The sequence below is a fragment of the Rosa chinensis genome, chromosome 5 (assembly GCF_002994745.2).
Source record: "Rosa chinensis cultivar Old Blush chromosome 5, RchiOBHm-V2, whole genome shotgun sequence".
Taxonomy (NCBI): Eukaryota; Viridiplantae; Streptophyta; class Magnoliopsida; order Rosales; family Rosaceae; genus Rosa; species Rosa chinensis.
The window spans coordinates 26,296,087-26,313,941 of NC_037092.1; the positions used below are offsets into that span (position 1 = coordinate 26,296,087).

Consider the following 17,855-nt stretch of genomic DNA (forward strand, 5'->3'; position numbering starts at 1 on the left):
AAAGTAATCAGACATTATTTGAGCTTGCACACAAAAAAGAGTGGGAAAGAAAAGTATCATAATAATTGTAGAAGACCATCGGCTAAGATCACTAAGTCATAAATCTGAATAAGATAATAATTTTTTTGGTTAAGAAAATATGATACTTAAGTTAAAACTCTTATATAGGGCAGGGACAGTATTCACATCTCTAGTAGCCTTATGTATAAGGGGGAAGTACACAATGACACCTCCAAACAACTCAGCTCACAAACTTGAAAGACAATAAAATTTTCATCTAAGCCAGTAATATGCATAATCATACCCTCTGCCGCAAGCCAAACATCTCCCAGGTCTGTCAAATGCTACTCCTATAAGCAAGGAGGATAAGCAAATTCAGTCAACTATTGTTTGTATTTAACACACAAGATATACTGAAATTAATAAGAAAATAGGAATTTACCTGGTAAGAGGAACAAATCAACTTGATCACTTGCCTGTAAAACTGCACAAAGAGAGATCCTCGATCAGTTTAACCCAATCATATCTACAATTGTTACATATATTTAAATCTATGAAGCCAATCCTGCATTCTTTTTGGAAAGAGTTTATTTACACCGAAATGCCCTATAAGAAAAAGTAAGACATTAAAAACAAACAAGATGCCAGGACTAAAGCTCTCTGGAAAAGAAATGCCAGACTAGACTACATCTGAGTGAAGAACGAGAAATATGTCATGATTTTTCAGGAAAATGAAACACTAAAGGATGTCCACACCTTCCAACTGAGAAACTACCCAGTTTGATAACACTCTGATGTCTAAACCTGGGTAAATTGATAGAGTGCCTTTTAAGAACTGGAATCACCGTCAAATATTGTTCACATCCTAACATGGTTTTAGACAATCAGACATCCAAATAAGGAGTCACATAACTAGGCAGCCACATAGTCAAGATATGGTAGCCTAAAATAAAAGTATGCAATGAGTAGCTACAAGAAAAATGGCTTTTGGCAAGGAATTTTTTCCTTGTAAAAAAACTGGAAATTCCTTGCATTAACCCAATAAAAGCTAGCATTTATAAGCAATAGAGAAATAATAATGACAAGAAAATAGAAAGCTAATGAATGCCCTGTTAATTGTGTGTTTTGTACTTAAGAAATTGAAAAGTAAATAATAACTCCTGTACTGATAGACGTACTCAGACCTATAGGAAATAACACATCATTTACGACCAAATAGGGGTGTTACCTGTCCATATACAACATCAACTCCATAAACAAATGTTACACCATACTGAAGTAAACAGTTGATAAATCCGTTGATTGATAACCCTGAGTCAAGAGCTACTTTGCAGAAACATTGATACCTAGTTGTTCAATGGCGGCTTCTAACTTGTGTCCAGCTTCTGGATATACAAAATAGAAGAACAAATTAGCATAACAGGTCTTACCAAAGTTCGAGTATAAATGACTCTCGTTTAATGAACTGTAGATTGGTTTGTTAAAATGAAGTAATCACCTACATCAAATTTGGAGTATTGCCTTTGTTGACCACCTTCGCATCCACTACTACTTTACCTACACCAACAAACATGAATAACTAAGTTAACTCCTATCACTGGTCTACTTTATGTAATAGCTTTTGTACAAACAATGCATGGGAGTATCACATTTGAAGGCAAAATAAAACTCACCGTGGCACACGTGATCCAATCTCTTCTTCCTAAACATGTCATTAGCTAAATAGAATAGTTAATATATAAGTATAAATAGGGTTCTAGGACAAACACTTAACACTGCTGAAAATGGGTAAAATCAATTGGTTTTAAGGGGCATAAAATCTCACTTCTTTGGTGCTTGATCCTTTGATAACTTCACAGCAGCAAAGCTTGTACCTGGACTATGCAACCCATAATCCAGGTTAAGTAGGACATTACACAGTAACAAACCAGAACCACGAAGCAATTCGATCCATGATTAAATTGGTTATTACCAGTACAGAAATAGGCATATATATCATATCAACTTCATGAATCTAAATCAAGCTTTAAACTTTCCAAGGCAAAATAAGCATAAATATCTGGCCTTGAACAAATCTCAATCTGGGTTTCAGCCCTTCTGCAATCAAATACACTCAAAATATATAAAATTCCAACTCATAACCCAAGAACATACCCAATTCTATGTCACTAGTTTAACCAAATTACTGGGTTTCTCACAAATATCAAATTCAATGAGAAACAAACCAAGCACAGATTCACAGAAACGAGTGTGAATTAAGAGAGAAAGAGGGATTGGGTGACCTTATTGAGGACGCATTCTCGCAATGAATTCATGAGGCTAAGGTACTTGTCTTGGTCATATGGAGATTGAGCGATGCTATTGAGCAGATCCAGAGCATCCTGACAAGTTAATAAATTAATAATTGAGAATACAATTTAATCGCAAAATCAAATGCCAAACTTCCTAAAATCCACAATACATAGAAGTGACAATACAAAAGAACACAAACATAAAGAGTCAAGTTATATGAGAAAAAAAAAATCAAACTACTGGCAACTTCTTACCAGACCCAGAAATACAAAAAGCCAATCGTTTATCTATCGATCCTTCTTCGTTGTCTCCAGCTAATCCTTGCACTGGATATATGAAAAGCAACCTGATCAATAAAATTTAGAAATAAGGAAAATCAAACCAAATCAAAACCGAAACATTCATATCAAAACAAAGCACACAAATGTTACTGCAAATCATATATCTCTCCTCTAATCACAATGAACCTCAAATTTGATTTACTTTACAACAGCATACAAATGAAACACAAAGAAGTGAACGATCAAACCGAGTGAGTGGGTAGTGAAAAAATTACAAGAATCTGACAGAAACAATTTTACATCATAAAAACTTGTTATACTAGCTAGTGAGAGAATCCTTCAGATTTGAATACAGACCATAAAGGGAGTACTGACCAAGGTTCTGTGCTTCATACCATGAGTTCAGAATGGATAGGTGCTTATCCGTCCCAGAAAATGCCAATTGGATCCTGAGGCTGCAATCCAAAGTGCCTCCATGGGTTTTGCAGCTGTTTGTCTTGATTGCACAGTCCTGATTGTGCAGGCAAACGAAGCTGGAGCTCCCAGAACATTTGACGCACCCATCCCTTTTCCAATGCAGGTGCTACAGCCTGCCCTTGGTGAACTCAAGCACCTACATAAATCAAAACACATTCACTACATAACCTAAACCACAAACCACGAATGACATTAACGAATTCAAACTCCAAATCCAATTGCAATTTCCTTGCTCACTTACAAGAGTAAAGCTGGTGACAGTGTAGGTACTATTGGCAACAAAAGCCGCAGTAGACCTTGCAGCATATTTATGCCCAGCAAAAGCAACCATATATCCCCCATAATTATCCTGCAAATTCAAAATCACAAACCACAATAAATCGATGGAATTCAAAACAAGCCAACATTAACTTAACTACAATCTGATACTTTCATTACTAAGCTTACAAAACTGAGACCAACATTTTGCAATTATCAATATCAAAATCAACATTAACCCTAAACCCATCAAATCCCCGTAGCGATTCACAAAATTAAAGGATCACCAAAACGAAATGCAACGGTTTAGAGAGAGAGAGAGAGAGAGAGAGAGAGAGAGAGAGAGAACGGACCGGAGCAAAAGAGGAGTTGACGGAGAGGGCGAGAGTCTAGTGTCGTACGGAGACAACTGGGAGGTGGAGTTAGCGCCGTAACGGGAGGCGAAGGCGATCCCGAAGCTGAAGCCGTCGGACCTGGCGACCTTGGTGTCGGAGCACGGGAGTAGATTTAAATCAACATCATCTTTCTGAAAGAAAATCTCAAATAACTCGATGAATTAATAGGAGCAGAGGAGAAGATCTGAGTCGGAGTCGATGGGTATGAGTCGGAGAATATTTGAGTCAGAGTCGGAGTGAGAGAAGAACAAGATGGGTATCACAATATCATCTTTCATTCACAATTTGGGAATTGGGAGCGCACCTATAATTTTTTGGAGACCGCGAAGTTGCCGCTTGAAAATTCACCAAGGAAAAATGTAAAATAGTTGGTCACTAATTGCAAAACGACAACGTTTCCCTACAAGTGTCATTAAACTTGTAGCGGCCAAACATAACCTGGTCACTATCAATCATAGATTTGGTCACTAACATAAAATAATTAGGCGGGAGTTGGAAAAAATTTAGCGCTAACTATTTTAGTGACCCATAATGTTGGTCATTAATTCTATTCTTTTAGTGACCAATTATAAGTTGGTCACTATGATTTGGTCACTAATGTCTATATTTGTTGTAGTGCCTACGCTGGGAGTACCTTAGTTGAAGACACCCAAAGAACTATGGGATGCCCTTAAGGGACGTTTTGGGAACATTCATGACACTTTGCTTCCAGAACTGACCGTTCAATGGAATCAAATCCTCTTGCTTGACTACAAAAGGGTCAATGACTTCAACAAGGACATGTCGCGCCTAAAGGCACGTCTCAATTTCTGTGGAAAGGAACTCACAGAAGATGATATGATCTATAAAACTCTTTCCACTTTTCCTACTTCAGCACATACTAGCGAACCAGTATAGGCTGGAGTATGACAACAAAAGAATCACAACCTTGAATAAGCTGATCAACCTACTGCAAGTGGCCAAGAGGCATAATGAGGTTCTTTTGAATAACAATGTCAGGCCCGTTGGGACAAAGAAAATTTCCGAGGCTAATTATGGCAAGGTCAGAGGTGGAAAGAACCCCAATGCAAAGGGGGTTGGACGTGCTGATTCCTACCCACGTGGAAAGGGACATGGGGGTCGTGGTATGGGCCGTGGAGGCCCTCCCAGTGTATGGTGCAGCGATGGTGGTGCTGGCCCTAGTGGTCATGGAAACAAGGTGCAAAAGGCACCTAAGAATTAACCCTTCTAACAAAAAGGAAAGAGTTGGAAATGAACCATGCTATAGGTGTGGAGTTATTGGGCATTGGTACAAGAACTGCCAAGCAAGTAACAGAGTAGCAGCCATTTACAAGAGGTATAGGGAGTCTAAAGAACAAGAGGCTCACTATATGGAAGAATGAGGCCAGGACCCAGACGTCAACCTCACAATTGCAGACTTCAATGGAAACAAGGAACTTGCTCAATCAATGGATGGTCCAGATTATGACTGATCTGCTTTATTTATTTATTTATTTTATTTTTCAAAGACAGTTGTGAAGGCATAATGCCTCTTTTTTAAAAAAAATTAGACTATTGCTTGGTCTTAAAGTTTGTTTAAATAATGGTTTGATGAATTAGATTTCTGAACAAGACCATGATTTGATTATCATTGGTGATTCGGTGCATATCCTAGAGCCTCACGCGTAATACAACACGGTCATCAAGTTTAGGGCAAATAAATTAAGCTCCAAGTATCCTACCCAAGGGAATAGGGAACCCCACTTAGTTACGGACAACTAAGCACAAATACAAATTATTCAAGCAACAAGTATCTGAAATTGTGATTTTTAATTGTGAAGACTTAAACTAAATTTGAGAACCAAAAATAGAAAATTGCTAAAAATGAAAAACGCAATGCTAAAGTAGTTTGCGAAAAATTCAAGACAAGAGAGTGTTGGGTGCTAGGGAGGTTCTTTCACCCAAATCCTATGTGTCGAAAGCTGTCTAATGTAGATCGGATGCAAAATTCTTGATTAGGCGGTAGTCATATCCAAGGCGGTTCAAGGCTCAAGGACCATATATTTTCAATTACGGTATTATTGTGCCATTTCAAGGGTCACACAAACTCAATTAGAGAGAGCTAGAGCCGGTTCAAGGGTCTCTAAGTCGCCCTAATTGGCATAAAGCTCAAGAATTAGACTACTAAGCCATTCACCCTCACAATCACGCGGCGGGTGTAAATCACCATGCTTATAACACCTACAAAACCAAATTGAGGGTTCTAGCTTAGGAATTAGAGGAGGTCAAGCCTCTAATTTCATCCTAGACATGCTCAAAATACATACCCTAGAGTTGACTAGGCTCCAAGACATGCATTTCAACATAACAAAAATTGATATAAGCATCCATCAAATTAAATTGCATCATGACATTAAAATAGGCATCCTTTACATAAAACTTGGGCTAGGGCATACAACTCTAACCCCCAACAAAAATTCTACTCACTACCCATAAATATATACATCATCAATTCCATCAATTTCATACAAATAAAAGAGGGAAAGGTATAGAAGAGGGAAAACAACCAAGACAAGCTACAAATGCTAAAAAGCATACATAACAAGTCTTGGGATTAGACTTTCTCCCTTTTACCCAAGTGGTGATTAAATCTCTTATGCTTGAAGTGTTTTCCCTTGACTTTTGTGAAATTGATGAGAAGATGAAATTTTGGTAAGGTGGATCTTAGTGAGAATGTGTGGATCTTGGTGCGGAGAAGAAAATTGGAGAGAACGAGATTTTGGTGAGGTGAAGAAATTGGTGAGGAAAGGGAATTTTGGTGAGGTATATTGTGATTCTTGGTGAGAGTCTGGCGTGGTGTGTAGAGGAAGAGAATGGAATGTGATTAATTATGTGTGTGGTCTAGGCGTGAGGGAAAAGAAGAAGAGAGATAAGAGACATGTGGCCAACAATGAGAGGAAGAGAGGGAAGAGAAAAGGAAAAGAAAATGAAAGGAATGGCTGCACGTGGGTGAAAGGAAGAAAGGATCAGCAATGCTGACGTCACCATAACGTCAGCAAACTTCAATTTTTTTTTTCTTTTCTTTTCTTTCTTTCTTTCTTTTTCTTTCTTTCTTTTTCTTTCTTTTCCTCAATTTTTTTCTTCTTTCTTCTCTCTTCTCTCTTCTTAATGTACTTCCACAACATTTTATCGAAGGTGGTTGGATTCCGCTCCCTTAATGGTGTTGACCACGGTTGACCCGCATTGACTATTTCATCCTTTTGTCGGAAACTCCAAATTGCTCCATTTTTGCACAACTTCTTCCTAACTTCACAACTCCGCTTATTTAATACAAGATAAATTAAAATGGATTGATTACATAATAATTGACTTGAGAATTAACTTAATTCTAGTGTTTTAGATACAATTACATGCATAGAAATGCGTGTAATCAGTTGGCTTATTAATAAATTTCAGATTTTATTCTGAAGCATTGAATTTATTTGATTTTGTTTACTACACATATATACATGGTTTGAAATAGCACTATAAAGATGTAAAGCAATACATCTAGAAAAATCAAGAAAAATTATTAGAATGAAAAGATTATTATTCTACCTAAATCAAAATACTCTAAAGAATATGAGATATATTTTTTCGAATTATTTAATAATACCTCCCATTTACTTGTAGGAATGAATCGAGGAGAACTTGAGTGCTTAGTTGATAGTGGGACTACCCACACCATATTAAGGAATATGCAATTATTCATTGAATTAATAGCCTATAATTCCTCTATGACTATGATGATTGGATCATCAGAAGTAAAAAAAAGGGCGATGAACTGCCAAATTTTTGTTGCCTAACGGCACAATGTTTAAAGTCACAGACGCTCTTTATGCACCAAGAGCTAATCAAACCTTGTTAAGTTTCAAAGATATTCGTGCCAACGGTTATCATATAGAAACCCACTGTGAGAATGGAACCGAATACCTTTATATTACCTCTAATAAATGTTGAAGGAAACGCATTTTAGAGAAACTAATGAGTCAATCTAGCGGACTGTACCTCACTACTATTCGGATCATTGAATCTTATGCTGCCACCGCCAATGAAATGTGGGACACTGACTCAAATAGGCTTTGGCATGACTGCCTAGGGCACCATGGTCATGACATAATGATCCGTATTTTAAAGAACTCACAGGGACATCCCTTCTTTCGAGTGAAAAATAAAATGGGACAAAAATCTGCCACATTGTAAGATGGCGGTCCTAGTACTGCTCAAATGCAGCCATTGCCTTCTGAAGTACCAGAAGCACTACCTCTCTCCCATTATGCCTCATTCACTATTTCAAAGGCACATCACTTGTTTTGCAAAGCCTGCTCTTTAGCAAAAACAAGATCAAGATCTTCCTATGCTAAAGATACAAAACAAAACATTCCATTCTTACAAAGGATACAAGGAGATATCTGTGGACCTATCCATTCAGAATGCGGACCATTCAAGTACTTTATGGTTCTTGTGGATGTTTCGACACGCTGGTCACATGTCGCATTATTGTCCACAAGAAATGCTACATTTGCAAAACTCCTGGCACAGATTATACGTTTAAGGACTCACCACCCTGATCACCCTATCAAGTCTATAAGGCTTGATAACGCTGGAGAGTTTACATCAAAAGCATTTGATGATTATTGCATGTCTATTGGGATCGATGTAGAGCATCTTGTACCCCATGTGCATACACAAAATGGTCTCGCAGAAGCCACCATCAAAAGGCTACAGATGGTGGCTAGGGCACTGGTTATGCGCACCAACCTGCCTATGTCTGTCTGGGGTTATGCAATATTGAACACAGCTTTACTTATTCATTTCAAACCCACTGCTAGCCGACCATTTTCTGTGTACCGGTTGGTAATTGGATATGAGCCTGACATTTCACACTTACGCATATTTGGTTGCACTGTATATGTTGCTATTGCGCCCCCACAGCGCACCAAAATGGGTCATCAGAGACGCTTAGGTATTTATGTTGGATACGAGTCTCCAACAATTATCCGCTATTTGGAATCCTTGACAAGTGATCTCTTTACCGCTAGATTTGATGAGACAGTCTTTCCGTTGTTAGGGGGAGATAGAAAAAAGGATTTTCCAGGGAAACGACAGGAATTGTCGTAGTTTGTCCCCACTCTATCTCATTTTGATCCATGCACTTCACAATGTGAAAGTGAAGTGAAAAGAATAATCGATCTTCAGAATATAGCAGATTCAATGCTTGATGCGTTTACTGATATCGCAAAAGTGACGAGACCATATATACCAGCTGTAAATGTGCCTGCAAGGTTAGAAGTCCCTAACAAGGGGCATGACGCCGCAGATAGAGGCGCTGCAACCACACTTAGTGGAGGTGTGGTTGAGGCCGTGGCTCCCTAAAGGAAGAGGGGGAGGCCACTTGGTTCGACTGACACTCACCCAAGGAAGAAGAGGGCTAGTAAAGCATAAATAGATCCACTAATCATCAATGTAGAGAATCCCTCTCATGAGATTGTCTCTGATTATAATTATGTCCATGAATCAATACTGGAGGACGCTCCGATGTTTGAAATGATTCCAGAGAACAAAGAAATCTCAATGGATTATGAGAGTGTGTATGAGTTGATGGAAATATCTCCTTACACATTGGTGATGTATTTGCATACACTATTGCTCAAGAAATCATCGAGCACGATGATATCGAACCACGTTCTGTTGCAGAATGTCAACAAAAAGCAGATTGGCCTAAATAGAAAGAAGCAATCCAGGAAGAACTAGATTCTCTGGCAAAGAGACAGGTATTTGGTCTGGTAGTGCTAACCCCACCAAGTGTAAAACCTGTAGGACATAAATGGGTCTTTGTCAAAAAATGTAATGAGAAGAATGAAGTCCTGAGGTACAAGACTCGCCTTGTGGTGCAAAGTTTCTCACAACGCCCTAGAATTGACTACGAGGAGACATACTCTCCTGTAATGGAAGTTATAACGTTCCGCTACTTAGTTAGCTTGGTAGTTTCTGAAGGACTAGAAGTGCAGCTCATGGATGTGGCTACTACATATCTCTATAGGGATCTTGATTCAGAGATATATATAAAAGTGTCTGATGGCCTTACATTACCCAAGTCAAGTGACTCTAAACCACGGAGTGCATTTGCAATTAGGTTGAAACGCTCACTTTACAGATTGAAACAATCCGGGCAGATGTGTTATACCCGTCTAAGTGACTACTTGATTGGGAAGGAATATAAGAACGATGAATTATGCCCCTGCCTATTCATAAAGAAAACAAGTTCCGGATTTGCAATTGTAACTGAATATGTCGATGATATGAACATAATAGGTACTCTTGATGAAATCAGATAAACCGCAAGTTACTTGAAATCAGAATTTGAGATAAAAGATCTTGAGAAAACTCGATTATGTTTAGGCCTTGAACTAGAACACCGAGTTTGTGGAATACTAATCCACAAGTTTGCGTATGTCCAAAAGATACTCAGGCGATTTAACATCGAAAAAGCGCATCCTGCTACACCGAAACCCCAAATAATGTTTTGGTTGGTTTTTCTGATGTTGGTACCTCTCTGACCCATATAAAGGTCGTTCACAAACTGGTTATGTATTTATCATTGGCAACACTGCGATATCTTGGAGATCAACCAAGCAAAACCCTTGTGGCTACCTCTTCGAACCACTATGAGATCATTGCTCTACATGAGGCGGTTCGTGAGTGTATATGGTTAAGGGCTATCATTACACATATTCGAGGGATTAGTGGTTTGAGTTCTACCACTGAAGAGCCTACTTGCATTTATGAAGATAATGCAACTTGCATTAAACAGATGAAGCTAGGTTATATCAAGGTTGATAATACAAAACACATATCGCCAAAATTTTTCTACAATCAACAATAATAGGCTCTCCTCAAGATTTAAGTGAATCAAGTAAGGTTTGAGGAGAATGTGGCAGATTTGTTAACCAAATCATTGCCTAAGGCCATATTTGAGAAACATGTGAAAAACATAGGAATGTGAAGACTTTCCAAGCTCCCTTGACTGATGTAAGGATCAGGGGGAGGTGTAGACTTCAGGATGGGTCTAACACACACATGTCATCATCAAATGTAATAGGTGCATTGTGCTATTTTCTTTCGACCAAGAAGTATTTTTCCCACAGGATTTTTATTGTTACTTGGCAAAGTTTTTAGTGAGGCAACAATTCATGCACCATTTCATCTTTGACTTGGCACAAGGGGAAGTGTTAAAGGAAAAACACGTTATATGTCTTCGTCAAAGTAACTGATGAAGAGGAAATTATAAAATTAGTGGTTACAGCTCCATCATCCATTATTATCATTATTATAATTGCTATTACCATTGTAATCCTCACCCTATATAAAGGGACTATCTAATGAAATGAGTAGACTAAATTTCCCATTTTACTTTTACAATTTCTGTTTTTTTAGTGAAAAAGGAAAATTTTATATAAATAAGTGTCCACCGGGAACAACGTTCAATTAAAAGTAAATATTTTAGTCAACTTTTGCGTACGCATGCATGCTTATAGACCAATTAGCTAGGTATATCATATTCATATATGCATGTATGGTTCGCAACTTGCACAAAGAGTAGGATTTCTCTTCGACTAGCTAGTTAAGACTGTCGTTTCAAGGCAGAGTGGTATTACCCTGTCTAGAAACATGATGAAATTGATACCTCACGTTGAATCTTAATTAGTTGTTTGAAATTTCTCCCGGGCACCCCACTCTCATCAATTATATATATGACTGGGTACAGTACAGGGAATGTATATTAATGAGAAAATTCAAAGGTTATTTAGGTCCTGAAGACTTGGAGCATATAGCAAGTCTAGAAGGTGCCAGAACAGAGAAAAGGATAAAAGCAGAAAATTCAAAACATACTTTTCAGTCAAGCCCAGCAAATGGGAAAGCCTACAAATTTAAAGATGCTGAAAGGAAAGATTTCATCTCGTGGATCAACGAACTAGTGTTCAAATCTTACAATCCTTATCCTAATTGCTAGCTGGTAAAAAACAACCGTTACAGAAGGATAATTGTGATACACAATTATGGTCTACTGGTGTGGTTCTGAAAATAGCTGATTGGTGTCCTTATCAAAGTCATCGTAATTACTAGGTCTTGGTCGTTCGCTGAAAAATATTAGTGTGATAGTCAGAAATTTTGCTTTAGTACAACTATATATCTAATATCCTCGTACACAGTTTCTCCAAAAAAAAGAAAGAAAAAAGAAATGGCAGTTAAAAACACATTCTGGTTGTCCCTAAAGATCCAATTGCTGCTTCTTCTCTTCTTCTTCTTCTTCTCTGCAACTCCATTGACCTTCAACTTCCCCAGATTTCGCCCTGCCGATACCAGCAATATATCTATGGAGGGCGATGCTTCCCCTGATGGCTCTCTCCGACTCACCAAAAGTGCTATTGGCGAGCAACTAAATGGGAGCGTTGGTAGAGCCACCTTCAAAGAAACCTTCCTCCTTCGACAGAACTCCACCCGAAAACTCGCTGATTTTACATCAAGTTTCGTATTCTCCATTGACTCCGACAACAGCGCCAACTACGGTGATGGGCTGGCCTTCTTCCTAGCACCGCCCGGGTCCTCACTGAACCTCATATTAGGAGCAGGTAGCAGTCTTGGCCTTCCTGTCAACAGTACGCTGGAAAACTCTACCATGTCGAGTACTGAATACCCGTTTGTGGCTGTCGAGTTTGATATCTACCCTAATTATTTGTCAAAATCGATTGATTGGGGTATGGATATAAATTACACTCATGTGGGCATCGACATCAACTCCGTCAAGTCTAACGTTACCGAGGGATGGGATGGTGGTGTCATGGAAGGAAAAGAAAATAATGCCACAGTTAGTTACAACTCCACCTCGAAAAATCTTAGTGTTGCCTTCACTACGATAGATGGTCACGAAGTCCAGGTGATCAAAAGTATTTATTTCGTAGTCGATCTGCTTCAATACTTACCCGATAGGGTCATCGTTGGGTTCTCTGCCTCAACTGGAAGCTCATTTGCTCTGCATAAGATCGTCTCATGGAATTTTTCTTCAACTCCCCTGGATGATGATGCTGCAGTATCGACCACAAGATCCAACAACAATATAGGACTAGTGGCTGGATTGGGGGTTGGTGGATGTTTTACCTTGGTTGGTGTGTTGGCTTTGGTTTGGTTCATCTTTTGCAAGAGAAAGAGAGGAACAGAGGATACGAGTGATGATGATACTAGGGTACTTAATGATTCGATTCCTGAAGAATTCGAAAAGGGGACAGGCCCTAGGAAGTTTTCCTACAATGAATTGGCCCTTGCAACTAATAATTTTGTACAGGAAGCAAAGCTTGGGGAGGGAGGGTTTGGTGGAGTTTACAAAGGGTTCATCAAAGATATGAACTCGTATGTAGCTGTTAAGAAGATATCAAGGGGCTCTAAACAAGGGACGAAGGAGTATGCAGCAGAAGTGAGTATCATTAGTCGGCTGAGGCATCGGAATCTGGTGCAACTCATAGGTTGGTGCCACGAAAAGAAACTCCTACTTGTCTACGAATTCATGCCCAACGGTAGCTTGGATTCTCACTTGTTCAAAGAAAAGAGCCTGTTAACTTGGGAGGTAAGATACAAAATTGCACATGGATTGGCCTCGGGATTGCTGTATCTACACCAAGGATGGGAACAATGTGTGCTGCACAGGGATATCAAATCCAGCAATGTTATGTTGGATTCCAATTTTAACACGAAACTTGGAGATTTTGGGTTAGCCAAGCTTGTAGACCATGGAAAGCTCTCGCAAACAACAATTGTGGCCGGAACCATGGGCTACATGGCTATGGAATATGTTACAACGGGAAAGGCTAGCAAGGAATCAGATGTCTATAGTTTCGGAGTTGTTGCTTTGGAAATAGCTTGTGGGAGAAAACCAATTGATCACAGGTATGAAGGAAAGCAAATCAATATGGTCGAGTGGGTTTGGGAGCTCTATGGAGAAGGGAAAATCGTTGAAGCAGCCGACCCAAAATTGTGCGAGGAATTTGATGAGAAGCAAATGGAGTGCTTAATGATGGTTGGGTTATGGTGTGCTCATCCGGATCACAACTGTAGGCCTTTGATACAACAAGCAATCCAAGTGCTTAACTTCGAAGTTCCATTGCCCAATCTCCCATTGACAATGCCGGTGGCCTTTGCTCTTCCATTATCACTGTCGATGTTGTATAGTGGTGACCCTACTAGAGGTCAAAGTGAGTCTTCAGGATATGGCTCTACCATCAATTCCTCACAGTTAACCTCATCTTCTATCACCCATTCTAATCCATCAGCAGCTTTTTCTAGAGAGAGAGGGTCCTCCTTCTCTCTAGAAATTTTATCAAATCAGCCATCATTTTGAGAGTCTCACCATCACCTCCGTTTCCACCGTCGCTACTTTCACCTCCATCTCCACTCCATCCACCCAGTCTTTTTTTTTACCAGATCTGCCCTTTTCCTTCATTTTCCTCCTCTTTCTCTTCCCTCTATTTCCTTCAAGTTCTCCATCTACCCATCTCTTGCTGCTGCCATCATGAGCTTTGCCATGACCGGAAGGCTCTGCGGCTGATGAAGATGGTGGCTGTTAGAAATTTTATGGTTTCTTTCTTTTATCTGTGGGCTTCGATTTGTAATTTGGCCACAACCATTATGAGTTTTATTTTGTTTATGCTAGGTCTAAATGCCTCAATTGCTGGTTCTATATGCCTCTTGTTTTTAGGGCCTATGTGTCTCTTATTGCTGGAGTCTTTTGTGCTTCTTGTATTTGAATGTACCATTTGGACCATCTAATACATATCTTTCATTGGGAAAATAAAAATCAGCAGCTTTATTGTAAGCGAATTTAGCATTGTGCTTATCTAGTTTGATAAATTAATAAATTTGATAATCTAAATTACACTTCCTTATTCTTTCATGTACATTTGTACTTTATTGTATTGTATTGTGATATATTCCGAAAATTGTTATTGATATGCCTAAAAATCATTTTGTACGTACTTCATATTGGTATTCCTTAAAAGTCATTTTGCTCTTTACAATATTTCTAGATAACAAATTTGCTCTCATCATCAACTTGTTATCATGTTATGGAACACTATTGCTCACTCCCTTATCTCGCCTGACCAAAAAAATTGAAAAAATATTGTATGTAATACTTTCCATGCATCAATTCTCATGTATTATTGAATATGATAAAATTCATATCTCCAAATTGACAGGGTCGTTTTTGAAAGATTTGCTGTAAAATCTTAAAGAAAAGGAAGATGCTCTATACTTATTCTTGATATGTGTTTGTAAATAAATGAATACGTACAGTACAGCTCTGCACCTATTTATACGGCTAAGCTAGTGTACAGAAATCAGAATAGTGAGATGTGGCAGCTATCTGCATTAGAATTGTATTAATCCTTAACAACACTAACTCACTATGCTTTTCTTCTTGTTGCATTGTTTCACCATAATTAGCCAAGAGAATAATCCGTAGAAGGTGAGTACGTGAGTACTAATTCTATAAATAATTCCTTATGTTTTCTTTCCTTTTAAAGAAGAGGTTCAAAAAAAGTTGAGTACTTCAAATGTGATGATTAGAAGCACCATCTTTGGAAAATGCATGACCGTATATCTCTTTAAACACTAATTAACCATAATTCTTTTGATAGAAGTTATAGCTAGCTAGCTTTAAGAAACATATAATATATTGAACTATATGAACATGTTTCGTGGTAATTAATTAACTGTTCAATATATGTGGTGACTTTTTTTGTAATTGGTCAAATTTTAAATTAGATGTTGCATTGTTTAATAATTTTTCATTTTGAAATATGTACGAGCAAGGACTCAAGGAGTACGCAACGGAAGTAACGATCATTAATCGACTCATGTAGAAAAGGGTTATTATCCCAAATGGTACCTGAACTTGTCCTCTATTTTATCGATGATACCTGAACTTCAATTTTGATCACAACTAGTACCTGAACTTTTCGATTTCATTTTAAATGGTACCTAAGGCCACCTTCGATCACTATTCCGGCCAAAAAAACCAAATCTAAAAAGACAAAAAGCAAAAAAACAAGTTCAAGACAAGTCTATTACTAAAAAATCATCACTATATATGTTTGCAACCCTCGAAATCATCAAAAATCATCACTATGAATGTCTCACATGCCGTTTTTAGTCGGAATAGTGATTGGAGGTGGCTCTAGGTACCATTTAAAATGAAATCGAAAAGTTCGGGTACTAGTTGTGATCAAAATTGAAGTTCAGGTACCATCGATAAGATTAAGGTATAGTTCAGGTACCATTTGTGATAATCACAAACTGGTGCAATTTTTCTTTGTATTGAATTGTATGTAAAGCTTTACTAGTCTTGAGCATATGTAGGCAGCGGAAAAGAGTAAAAGACTTGGAACAAAAGTCTTCTGACAGAAGACAACAATAGAAGAAAAGTGTTAGAGAGACTAAATCTTCTCCTGAAATCAAGTCATCTAATTCTTCTCCATTGATTTGTTCATAGGCTGTTTTGATACTGAGCTATAATTGCTTATCAGTTTTTATTCTAGCTGTAAATATAGTTTATTGCCTGCATTGTAACAGCAGCTTACTACTGCTATATATGTGTACAATTGTAAACATCAACTTAAGGAAAATCACTTTCTACATGGTATCCGTAGTTTTGGTTCTTACCTGATCCTTCTCCTCTGTCATCTCGATCCTATGGCTGCCCTCACCCCTTCCTCTGCTCCCTCTCCCAACACCTCCAACTTCATCAAACTCACCGAAACCAACTATTTGGTTTGGCTTCGTCAACTCAAACCGTTCCTCAATGGCAATAATCTCTGGGGCTATATTGATGGCTCCAAATCTGCACCTGCACCCACCATCATGTCCACTCCCTCTGACCCTCAACAAGCCACTCCAATTCCCAACCCTGAATATACGAAATGGTTTCAACAGGATCAGCTCATTGTCAGTATCCTCACTACAACGTTAACTGAAAATATTGCCCAACTCACCATTGGTTTCGAAACTGCCAAAGACATATGGGATTGTCTTGCTCGCCATTTCTCTCAGCGCTCTGTGGCTAGCGCTGCCAATCTTAAATTGCAGCTACTTGATCTTCACAAAGGAACCCAATCCGTTGATGATTATCTTCGCCATGCCAAATCTATTGCTGATTCCTTGTCCTCCATCAACAAACCTGTTCCGGATGAAGACTTGGTACTTGCAACCCTCCATGGCCTTGGTCCTGACTATCTCATGCTTCGTACTGCTCTCACGCAGAAATCTCCTCTCCCTGACTTTACAGAGCTGCGTGCCCGGATTCTTTCCTTTGACGCTTCTCAATCTCGCCCCTCTGATTCCACTCCGGTCACTGCTCTCTATCATCAAAGCCAAGTTTCTTCCCGTCGTGACAATCGCTCCCATACTGGCAGAAATTTTCCCAGAAACGGTCGCTCCAACAGTGGGCGCTCCTACCGTGGTCGTCCATCTCAGATTGCGGCTTCCTTTCCTGCGCAACAGATGCCCGTGCCCTCTCTAGGGCCATTTACATCTCCTGCTTGGGCTGTGCGCCCCTCTCCACCTAATGGGCTTCTCGGCCCAGCTCCAACGTGGTGTCCCAATTGCCATACCAACCAACATGGGCTGCATCAATGTCCCCATCGATTTCCTGGGCCATCTACTACTGCACCTTTTGCAGGAGCCCATTTTGCTGCTGATCCCAATTGGTATCCGGATACGGGTGCTACTCACCACATGACCGCTATGCCTCTCAATCACTCTCAACCATATGGTGGCCCTCATAATGTGTATATGGGTAATGGGGATTCGATGCCCATTTCTCATACTGGTACCCTTCCTTTTTCCTTAGGATCTTCTCAATTCTCTTTATCTGACGTCTTCCGTATTCCCTCCATTCGTAAAAATCTGTTGTCAGTTGCTCGTTTCAGAAAAGACAATCGTGTATTTTTCCTTTTCGCTCCTGATTTTTATCAAATCTATTGCTTACTTACTGGTCGTCTCTTGTTTCAGGGCCCCTATAAAGATGGTCTCTATCCATTAGATCTGTCCAGTGTGTCTCCTACTCCCCATGCTCTTACATCCA

At 39.1% G+C, this 17,855-nt stretch overlaps 1 protein-coding gene and 1 pseudogene across 1 annotated transcript; one reads left to right on the top strand and one right to left on the bottom strand.

The window, feature by feature from the left end:
• Nucleotides 1-2,892: 2,892 nt before the first annotated feature.
• On the bottom strand, nucleotides 2,893-4,159 carry LOC121049177 (annotated as a pseudogene).
• A 7,741-nt stretch (nucleotides 4,160-11,900) lies between these two features.
• LOC112166605 (L-type lectin-domain containing receptor kinase IX.1) lies at nucleotides 11,901-14,582 on the top strand. Its single transcript, XM_024303483.2, has one exon. The coding sequence runs from the start codon at nucleotides 11,964-11,966 to the stop codon at nucleotides 14,112-14,114; it is 2,151 nt and encodes a 716-aa protein (XP_024159251.1). The 5' UTR covers nucleotides 11,901-11,963; the 3' UTR covers nucleotides 14,115-14,582.
• Nucleotides 14,583-17,855: the final 3,273 nt, after the last annotated feature.